This window comes from Sinocyclocheilus rhinocerous, unplaced genomic scaffold, assembly GCF_001515625.1.
Source record: "Sinocyclocheilus rhinocerous isolate Xijiao unplaced genomic scaffold, SAMN03320098_v1.1 scaffold3824, whole genome shotgun sequence".
Taxonomy (NCBI): Eukaryota; Metazoa; Chordata; class Actinopteri; order Cypriniformes; family Cyprinidae; genus Sinocyclocheilus; species Sinocyclocheilus rhinocerous.
Window position 1 is genome coordinate 411,375 of NW_015641015.1, and position 11,703 is coordinate 423,077.

At 39.3% G+C, this 11,703-nt stretch overlaps 1 protein-coding gene across 1 annotated transcript in view; it reads right to left on the reverse strand.

Moving 5' to 3' along the window:
* LOC107753723 (F-box only protein 28-like) overlaps nt 1-9,216 on the reverse strand; it is a 12,389-nt gene extending 3,173 nt beyond the window's left edge. The window contains exons 1-4 of the mRNA XM_016569937.1: nt 8,972-9,216; nt 7,755-7,864; nt 6,878-7,016; nt 1,155-1,350 (exon numbers count right to left, since the gene is read on the reverse strand). Of these exons, the coding sequence (XP_016425423.1) occupies nt 1,155-1,350; nt 6,878-7,016; nt 7,755-7,864; nt 8,972-9,160 (634 nt within the window). The 5' untranslated portion in view covers nt 9,161-9,216. The remainder of the gene's footprint in view (nt 1-1,154; nt 1,351-6,877; nt 7,017-7,754; nt 7,865-8,971) is intronic.
* Between the last annotated feature and the right edge of the window lie 2,487 nt (nt 9,217-11,703).

Below are 11,703 nucleotides of genomic sequence, written 5' to 3' on the forward strand. Positions count from 1 at the left end.
GCCGATTCTACAGCGCTGCCCGTTTAGCCCCGCCCACCGATTCTACAGCGCTTCCCGTTTAGCTCCGCCCACCGATTCTACAGCACAGCCCGTTTAGCCCTGCCCACCGATTCTACAGCACAGCCAGTTTAGCCCTGCCCACCGATTCTACAGCGCTTCCCGTTTAGCCCTGCCCACCGATTCTACAGCGCGCCCACCGATTCTACAGCGCTTCCCGTTTAGCCCTGCCCACCGATTCTACAGCGCTTCCCGTTTAGCCCTGCCCACCGATTCTACAGCGCTGCCCGTTTAGCCCCGCCCACCGATTCTACAGCGCTTCCCGTTTAGCCCCGCCCACCGATTCTACAGCGCTACCCGTCCGCCCACCGATTCTACAGCACAGCCCATTTAGCTCCGCCCACCGATTCTACAGCACAGCCCGTTTAACCCCGCCCACCGATTCTACAGCACAGCCCGTTTAGTCCCGCCCACCGATTCTACAGCACAGGCCATTTAGCCCCGCCCGCCGATTCTACAGCGTTTCCCGTTTAGCTTCGCCCACCGATTCTACAGCACAGCCCATTTAGCCCCATCCGCCGATTGTACAGCGTTTCCCGTTTAGCCCCGCCCGTCGATTCTACAGCGCTTCCCGTTCACACATGTAGTGTTTACGAGAGAGGCGATTGCGCAGGTCTATGCAGAAACCAAACGATAAAGATGCTCTGAAGACAAGAAGAAGCTGTTCAGTGCACCAAGTTGTGGAAAAATTCGGTCCTTTGTTCACTTCATTTTACCGTGGATTCGTTTACAAACAAGGCACAATTTGACGTGGGATTTTCAGAAAGATTGAAACTAAAAGACGATGCTGTGCGACTATTAGCCAATCATAGCAGTGGGTGTTTACTTCCGAGTCTACAATCCTCCACGCCTATTCAGAGTGTTCTGATGAGGGGGTCAAAGCAGGACAAAAAATAGCTTATTACTTGTATGTTTTTTGTTGCAAAAATCTTAATAGCATTATATGTGGGCCTCAGAGAACAGTACCAAATAATAAAGGCAGTTCATGACCCCTTTAACTGCACAAACAAAATGCTGGGAACTAGTATCAGAAGGAACACGAGAAATGTATCAACAGAAAATAAAAATGAACCACACAGATTAAAATACAGTCGTACCCGGAGCAGACCCGATCAGTCGTCCGGAGAGATCCGCGCCGGGAAGCCTTTTCTTCAGGATGGGGACGATCTTCTCGTCGAAGTACTCCATGGCCATGGAGGAAATGTCTCGCAGCTCCTGCAGCACCTCGTGAGCTCTCTGCGGCGTGCGTGTGGAGTTCACATACCGCAAAACACGATAAATCTCATCGATCACCTGCGGGAGGCACACAACAACACTGTCAAACCACTTGGGCCTTTCACTGGGATTTAAAAAGTTGTATGACTTTTTGTTTGCAAAATAAATGACAAAACAGAACATATACAGATAACAACAGCAATTATTCATACGTTGCGTTTTTATTACATATATCTCCCACTCAAGGTAAACACAACACCCTTATTTAATATAATAATGGTCTAAATCGATGCACTCACTGTGCTCTCCAAGCAAGACAAAAATATCTATTATAAAAATAGATCTTTGCAGTTTAAATAACAGTGATCTAAAATGCATGATTATGCATCATGCACGTGTCAATAGCATGACAAGCAAGGTGCGGTCGACTGGGCTTCTGTAACAGCACTTACCAACTAATTCTGTTTCTTATAACAGGCTGATTAATTAAGAGCCTTTCTGGAAAAATAACCATTGGAAATTTACCAGAAACACACAAGAGTGTTGCGCTGTGAATGACCCTCCAATGTCACGAGTCACGACTAGAGCGGACTTGCCTTTCATTTGTTAAATTTAACTAGTTCTTCCTCATTAAACATGAATGCCAATTTGCATGTAAAATTTGGTTGTGACACTTGCACTTAACTCTCTCTCAAATTATACAATCATTCACTCCGAAGCCAAGCGAACACCATGTTCGACTGTCGTGTGAATATAGCCGTGATCTTACACAGCATTCAGGGTGTGATGAACATGGCCAGTCTAGTGCTGGAACTGCTACACATTTTGCTGAAAGACAGTTAATGTCTTTATGTATTTCAAATGTAATATCATCATGCGTTTCCGTAGGACTGAATGACTTGGGTTAAGAAAATACTGTGATTTTTCAGATAAAAAAATTGTGACAATTAAAATGCAATCAGTAACTTGCACGAAAACAATGCAAATTAGTGCTGAAATGTATTACAAAATTAATTATAAATGACTTAATCATGAGAATGTTTTGTAACTTTTAAAATAAAAGTTAAAAAAACTTGCTGTTTTTTTGGAGGGCTGCACAATTTGACAGAAAATTGATTATTTTGTCAGATAAGTTATTCTGTGATTGCAAATGCAAGTACGGTAAGATAAACATATTTATAAATTATATTGCTTAAACATCACCAACAGAAGGAGCTGCTTTTTAAGGGTTTTGGTTTCAAATCTAAACCTGATGGCAACACATCCCATCATTGTTCTTCTGTCACACAAATGACAAATACTCGTGATTTGCATTCACTGCTGCAGGCCTTGATGCCATGCAATACTTTATATGCATGTTTGCATAATCCCTTCTGAGCTTTTGCATTTCCTCAAGAAAGAATTTTTTTTTAAAACTATGACACACCCTACAAGACTACAATCATCTTTATCTTGGATTACTTTTAGGTTACTAAAGATATTACAGCTGATATAAACAGATGATCTTTCACTGCTCTTCAGATTGTTCACTGTAGTGTGAACTAAGCCTCTAAGGGTGCAACCCAATGCCTCACAAAAAAAAACTTGACTGTCTGGTTGACGTCACCCAAGGACAGGATTGAAAACCAAGCCTGTGTTCTTCAGACCATCTCAAGATGACAGCACAACACTGGAGGTTTGCTTTAGCGTCTACTGATTGTGTGGCACATCACTGGGAATCATAATGTTCATTAGTTATTGGTACTGACGAGACTTTTTGACATATTTTGCTTCTACATTAGCATTCCAAGATCTGAACCCCTCAATTAAATGTACAGATCTTAAAATGGAGACTGGGGTGCCAATTCTCTTATGATGATTATAAAACATCAAATATAAATACTTAGATGAAAGAGTGACTGGGAATACTTGGTTCTTTAAGCACTAACCAAACCAGACCCGGATTGTGATTTCATGCTAATGACACTTTCTTCATTAAAGGCTGATAACAGAAGACTTATGAAAATGGCCTTTCATCTTCACTGGATCAGTTCAGCTGATGGTAGGATATTACAGGACGTTTTTCCTGATCATCGGAGCTTTTTTTTTTTTTTAATTGGTGATTACTGTTACACTGTTTGTGGCATTTTTGTGTTTGCAGCGAAAACCCATCAATTTAGTGCGTAACTAAATATGCATTATATGTGCAAATACTATCCTCTGGGTAAAAATGATGTAACAAATACACAGTGATCTCAAAAATATTTAGACACTTGTAATGAAGTATAATCAAACATTAAAGATGTGAATCGATTCAGTTTCTTTGATGTGATGCGGCTGTATTTGACCTGCAGGTAATTACACAACACTGAACATTTACATTTAAAAATGCTCACATTTGTGACACCTAAATTATATTAGTCCCTTTAAGAGTTTTTTTAACAGAGGTTACTCGGATAGAATGGGGGTCGAAAGTGGAGTTCAACAAGGGGGATGCTTAGGACCGCTGTTGTATTCCATTTTTACAAATAATTTATATCTAGTGTGAAAAAGAGCTAAATTAACAATAGGGCCTTTCGCACCGCTTTAGTTCCAGAACTAAATGTACAATACTAAAGTACTGGGACTATTTTGCGCGAACTATTTCCCAGTACCTTTTAAAGGGTTGCATTCGCACCAACAGTGTGTACTAGGAAGTGACGTAAGCCGGTCGACAGCGACGTCATTTGTGCGCGGCATTCAACAATAATATGGTAACAAAGAAGAACAACATTAACAACAGGAGGATGGAGGACGCTGTGATAGGAGCTGTGTGTTTGTTGTGTCTCGCGGGTTTCACAATAATGGACATGGAATGTCGACGTATACGTAAAGCGATTGAAAGAACGGAAAGGAGGACTAAGAATCTCCAACGACAACTGGCAGTGCTACATTTGCTACAAGTGCCTGCACTTCAGCGTCCGTCCATCTATCGCTGTTCTCCATACTTGCGAAATAAGTTGACACAATGTTTACAGTATGTTTACACGGCGTTTTAAATCATGGCAGGTGAGGGCGTTTTCATACGCGTTTGGCCAATCAATGTTTACTTACGTCACGGGTAGTACCAGTTAGGGATGGGCGATATCTTATCGTTTGCGATATACTGGTAAAAATTCTCCCCACGATAAGGATTAGTCCTCCCGCGATAATAACGATTTAGTCTAGTTGTTGACATATTTCTGTGTGCGACAGTGCCGAGTGAAATCGCGGAAGGCGGACGTGAAATTGAGGAGGAGTAGCCTATATCGCTAAATGAGGAGCTCAAGCTGTAACTGGTTTGGTCAGGGCTGTACAGTGCACAAAAAATCGGTCTGAATCAATGTACTACAGTAGCATGTGAGATTTTTTAGCCATCTAAGAGGACCAAATCGGTGGTCTGGTCGTATTTTGGTTTTTACAAGAGTCCTGAAGGCAATTTAATCGAGTACGGTCACCCTGTCTGCTGATCTTGCAAGAATTAAGTCGCTGCAAAAGGGGGAAACGCATCAAATTTGCTCAGTCATCTTCGTGACCACCATCCACTGTTATATAGCGAATGCAAGGTAACTTTTACCTCAATACCAAAACTAACTGGGCAAATAATTGGACAAAAAATATTGATTAGAGATTAAATATTTCGTTATCTCACTTGAAATTAATGCAAAGCTTGCGCGAAGAAAAGTTCTCAGTGAGTGGCTTTGAGCCAAGACGAACGAACGTTCAAACTATAAAGTTGACATTTAAGGGATAATGTATTCATTATATTTATTCATATCAATTCACAGTTAAGTTATTACACAGATTTATTTTTTTTTGTTTACCTATAATAATATATAAATACGGGGATATGAAATATACCGTGATAATATTGATAATCGTGATAACTTTGGTCACTATAACCGTGATATGAAATTTTCATACCGTTACATCCCTAATTTAAAACAGTCTTTACATTACGTGTGCACTCAATGATCACAACACCCTATTTTGGGTAAAAATAGGAAAGATAATACTTTTCTCTAAAGAAACAGGATTCCCTGAATTATCGCCATTGATATCGTTATCGTAATAAATACCAGAAATATCGTGATATATTTTAAAGCCCATATTGCCCATCCCTAGTACCAGTTGTGCTGGTTAGACCCTGCTCCGGAGTAGGAGCTAATTTGGTTCTCGAAAAAGGCAGTCCGGTACTAAATTCGCACCCAGTTCCGGCGGTGCGAAAACGGCAAAAAGTGGGTAGTTCCACAATTAGTTCTGGTACTATGAAAAGGTTCCAGCGGTGCGAAAGGCCCTATTGTATGCAGACGATACAACAGTTTATGCTTCAGCACAAACATCTGTTGAATTGATGGCTATTCTGAAAGAGGAGTTGCAGAGTGTAGAAAAGTGGATTTTAGAAAACAAGTGGATACTAAACATCTAAAACAAAGAGTACAGTATTTGGTTCGAATTATTCTCTACGGTCCGAACCTGAGCTTAAATTATAAATAAATAAAACACTTATTCAGCAAGTTAAGCTGAATAAGGCTAAACTGTTGGGTATGACCCTTGATAAACTGCCATGGTCAAAGCAGCATATTGAGAATACAGTGAATAGAATGGGAAAGGTTTTAGCTGTAGCAAGGAGATGTAGAAAATACATAAATCAAATTTTTTACATTTGATTTAATAGAAATAATATTGGATACTTTCTTCTCACAGCTTGACTATTGTCAGATAATATGGGCTAATGCTACAAAAAACGATTTAAGGAAACTCCAGCTGGTACAAAATAAGGCAGCACGATTAGCCTAATTCTTCAGTGTCCGTATGGTACAAATATTAACAGTATGCATTTTAATCTTAAATGGCTAAGAGTGGAAGATAGGATGATTGAATGAATAGATTTTAATAGGCTGGTAAAGGGACACCTTGGACTATTGTATTTATAGACGGTTGAGGTATTGGAATTAATTGAATGAGCAATATGTTTTATAGCAGGTGTTTTATATATTAAAAAGGTGGATGAAATGTTTAAAGTGGTGTCCTGGAATGTGAAAAATGTATTTAATTATTTTTTATGCATGTAATAATGTATGAATTTTGAGTGTTGTGCAGACCCCAGGAAGACTAGCAATGCTCTTGGGCGTAGCTAATGGGGATCCAAATAAATAAACAAATTAATAATATCCTTCCCACAACATGAAATACAACACACTGACAAGCTACGCAACAGCATCAGGGTTTCTACTTCAAAAGCATCAATACTCTCACGCTGTGGCATTATTTCCTATGGATGAGATCAAACTATCTGTTCTCAAACAAACTCAACCGCTGAGAAAAACCATACTTCTTACAGTAATTACACTTCATCAGCAATCCTGATGAAGGCTAAAGGAAAGGAGAGAAGTAATGATTCTAGATGATAAAAAAACGTCAAAGATAGTGTCATTTCGTCCATTTATGGATTGCACAGATAGATGGTCTTTCAGTAATTAAAAGAAATGGACAGAACATCACAATCGGATCAAATTCAATTCCACTCATTTCCAGTGATCACATGACACTCTAATGTATCTAGTGGACGAGAGTGAACCCTCTGTTAAAAGACATGTACACGTACCTTTCCAGGAATGAAGCAGCAGAGGTTCGAGTCCACGTATTTCATGAAGGTCATGTTGAGCAGCGACAGGCGCGTCTCCACCGCCGCCAGTATGTCTGCGTGACGCGCTAACGAGTGGTTCCTCCGCTCCGACTCCCGCCTGAGGACGATCGCAACACATGCATTACAATGCAATCATGCATTCATCAACTGAAACCATTGCCTTTTACATTTGAGACCAGTCAGTTCAGGAAAAAACACGCTTGGGCGGATGATGTAGGACGTTTGCGTCGCGCGCGCTCTGAGATATGCTAATCTCGCGAGTTTGTTAACAGGAGCAAAGGAAGCAAAGTTTCCTTACTTTTAATTAGGGATGTAACGATTCACTCAATCGATTTTGATTTCACGATAAGATTTTCTCACGATTTTTTTTAACAAAATGAGATTGAAGACATTATACAGTAAATTAAAAGGTGTCGTTTTATTAGGCTATTGCTGCACGTTTCTTTGAGAAAGTGAAATATAACAAAACTAAATTGACATTTTAAAACAAACCCCACATCAAATAAGCAAGTGACACAAATAAAATAAATCTCTTCACATAAACAAGCTAAGGCTTTGTCTTGTGCTCTTTCCATTTAAAATGAGAGGCAACCACTGCATTTTAATCACAATACAAAGTCATATACACCTAGGATGCTTTGAGGGTGAGTAAAACATTGGCTAATTTTCATTTTTGGGTGAACTAACCCTTTAAGAGGTAAAAAAGGTACAAAAGTGTAGCTTATGAAATGATACCACTCCAGTGGCAACTTTTGAACCTTTTTTTTTTTAACCGGGAGTGTCAAGCTGCCAGCGGTGTAGCTCTTCAGAGGATTTAAGCAGGTAAATAACTCACCTGGGCAGCTGGGCTTTGACCTGTTTCTGGCACAGGTTGTGATAGCGTTCCACTTTCAGGAAGCCTTGATTGAGCATGCGCTGGCAAATCACATCCATGCGCTTACACACCTGCAATACAGAGGACAATCAAGGCAGCTCAGTTAACAGCACACCGGTTTACAATCTGTGATTAAGACATGGTGGAAAACGAGTTTATCTTTCATTTCCAATGTGAATATCATGATGTGTTTTCTTAAATTCTTTATTGTCAGATGTGTGCTGAATGTAAACTCCTCTTATAGGAACGTCAGCATTCAAAGTGAATTTATCGGAGAATATTCTTAAATAAGGAAATCTATTCAGTGATTGGTCCAGGTCTGCCGTCATCCAAAATCCTGTTTGTGGCACAGCAGTGAATCCTCTCGAAGACGGACACTTCAGATTTAGTCCTACACTTCGCTTAAATTACGACTGAGATGCTTGAGATCTGACTTTAAGGGCAGCTTTTTTACTCTTAAGGCCATTCCTAGCAGTGTTCTTGTGAGTAACTCTCAGAGGCTTAATAAACACGGGCCCAGATCTGCAGTATGAGATCTACACTGTAATTGCAATTTTGCATCTCGCAATTTGTTGTTGTTGTTGTTTTGTTATTGCCACAGAATAAAAAACAAAAAAGGTCAATGTAAATGTAAAGGTAAAAAAAAAACATTCTCACAATTCTTACATTATTTCTCACAATTGTGAGTTTATATCCCACAATTTGGGATTTTTTCCCCTCAGAATTACAAAAAAAAAGTCATAATTGTGAGATACATAGTTTAACGACTTGTGAGATGGACCGTTACCTTTTATTTTTAGATCATGAAATACTCAACCTGTTTGCGCTCAAAAGTGCATAATTAATAAAGCAGCTGGATGTGATGTGAAACACACAGACACATGAACCTCGATCAGATGCAATAGAGCAACAGAAAAAATTTGCATCATTTTGTTAAGGCTACATTTTGAGATGATGCACTGCTGTATTTCACGCAGTAACGTTAGCTAGTGTAAAAGCTCAGCAGTGACTCAAACATGGACACACGACACGGGGTGTGTCTAAAACCGAGTGTGCTGCATACCAAGACAGCACTCGAAACCTAGTGAGCTGCCCGTGTCGAGGATAATCACTAAACTCAGCAGCACTGAGGGAAAGCTGCTCCCTCGAGAGCTGTGTGTGGCTCGTTGTTTTCTCACCAGCCGCAGCAGACTGATCTCGTCGTAGGACAGGAAGTTGAGGATGTTCTCGATCGCCACGATCGGGAGTCCCAGCAGCGCGTTGTTCTGGAGCGGCTGCTCCGGCGCTGGAGACGGGGTCCGCGGCGACGCAGAGTCCGGGTCCAGCGGCGCGACGCCTCCATCAGCGCTCACTACTACAGCCGCCATCTTCTCCGAGCTCGAGACCACCGGACGTGACGACACACCGTGCAGCCCAGCGGGCGGAAGTGACGCGGAGCGTGGCGTGTTGATTATTTTTATTGAATTTTTTCTTTATTAAGCAGCCATGTACAAACAACGTGGCAATATCAGTACATTTTTTTACATTAGAATATATAGAACAGGTGCATGAAGAAATATGCACCTGTATATTTATATATTTATACATAATATATATATAATAATAATAAAATTTGAAAAAAAAAAGGTAAACATAAAAGGGGGCTATGGTTTTTCCTGTAAATATTCTTCTATAAAGGACAAAATATTTATTGCATTTTTCGTTTTCATCACTTTGAGGGCTTTTGTGAAAGAAATAACCCTGATAGCACACATACATCTCGGAGACGTCGTCTATTTGACGTCTGCATTACATCTGCAAGACGTATTTTTAGTGTTTGCTCATCTGCAGTACCTCTACAGGACGTTTCTATCAGATGTCAAATAGACGTTTAGTAGATGTCTTTAAGATGTTTGTGAATGTATGTAAAACTGACGTCTTAAAGAAGTCTGTCAGATGTTTGTAGACAGCAGATGCTTTCCAGATCAAGAGACCTTTAACAGACATCTTGCAGACGCACGTGTGCTATCTGGGAACTCATGATAAAATACACAAAACGCTGGTTTCACATTCAAGTACTTAGATTTGTGTATATAAGATTTTCCCAGCAGAAGTACATTATTAACAAGGAAGTCATCTTTGTTATTGTTCATTACAAGTCCAATGATAATGTCCTTCTCAGGTGAGGTACCTTTGGGTAAAGCCAGTCATGAATATCAGACCATAAAGCATCCACATACATACAGTGAAAAAAACAGATTCAATTCAATTCGTGTTGATTACTTCAACCGTTCAGACATTTCGTTTTTTTTATTATTATTTTAATGGACAAATTTCATATTCATAAATGTAAATTTTCTGGAAAAAAATCCATGTTTTATAGCATTTAAAAATGAAGTGAAGCATCATACTGAATCCATATTGTGCTCAAAGAAACAAAAAGCTGTTCGAGTTGTGCAAGCTTGTGCATCCTTTAATTTAATGTGTTGACATTCTGTGCAATTAAAAAAAATATATATATATATATATATTTTTTTTTTAAATGTAGTAATAAAATTATAAGAAATGTGTTTCAATCAAGGAAAATAATTACTGTGAGGGGAATTTTTTTTTTGTGGAATTCTTTAATAGATAAGATTAGTTGGAAAAAAGCATGGCTCTTACCTTATAAATTGTGTGTCCCCAACAAAGAATTACATTTAAAATCTTTGCATAATATATACCCCACTAACGAGATTACATCAAAATTTGGTAATCCTCATTTGAATTGTAATTTCTGTATTTTCAGTATTGAGTCTAGTGATCATCTTTTTTCAAATGCCCCCTTGTTAAGGAATGTTGGTCTGACTTGTCAAAATCCCTTGCTTCAAAATCCAATTTAGACATTGATTTAACTATGTGTGATATATTCTGTTATTTTTCTCATTGTAAACATAACATAGAATACATAGGAAATGTATTTATTTTATTGGGAAATATTATATTCACAAATGTAAATTTTCTTCAACATTACCCAAATTACTTAATTTTCTTTGTGACTTTAACTAACTAATTATAACACAAAAAAATATTAACACCAAAAAAAGTGTCAAATTTGTGAATGTCACGACCACCAGCTGGAGTGTCCTTGAGCTTCTCTACAGGGCACTCCATCCTGTACCTTGCCATTCCGCCAGGACTCCATTTCCCATAATCCTTTGCCCGGACTCATCAGCACCCATTACCAGTTCACAGCTGCCTCATATTAGTAGGACTATAAGAATAGCACACACACACTCTCTAATCTGCCGCCGACTCGGAGTAGGCCATCCTCATTTAAGAAAGGATTCAGTTTTGCGAGTGTCAGAAGTGAGTTCTTCATCCTTCGTTCCTGTGGTGCAAGCTGTCACAGTTGGCTTGATTTCCACATCTGAATCTGGATCCACAAGTGCAAAATTGCCTTATGTCATCATGAAGTCAACTTCACGTGGCTTACGCAGGAGTTCTGGACCTGTAAGCCAGATAGACTCCACAAGTTTTGATGCGTGGATGGACCTAGAAGTAGTGATTGGAGAAACTAAGCTTTTCGAAGCATTGAATCAATTGAACCAATTGCTAAGTAAAATTATTCGATGTTTCGAATCCTGGTTGAATTAAGTTTTGAATATGGATATTTTTCTTGCAAAAACGCATTGATTCGCTACAGGAGGCCTTTGTTCACCCCCCGGAGCCGTGTGAGACACTTTTTATTATGAATACGCTTTATTTCACTTCTTTTGGACTGATTCACTGCAACACCCGCTGACTGCCATTTAAACAGCTTGGAAGATCAAAGACAATTTAATAACTCCGATTGGATTCGTCTGAAAGAAGAAAGTCATACACCTAGGATGTCTTGAGGGTGAGTAATTCATGGACTAATTTTCATTTTTGGGTGAACTAGCCCTTTAAA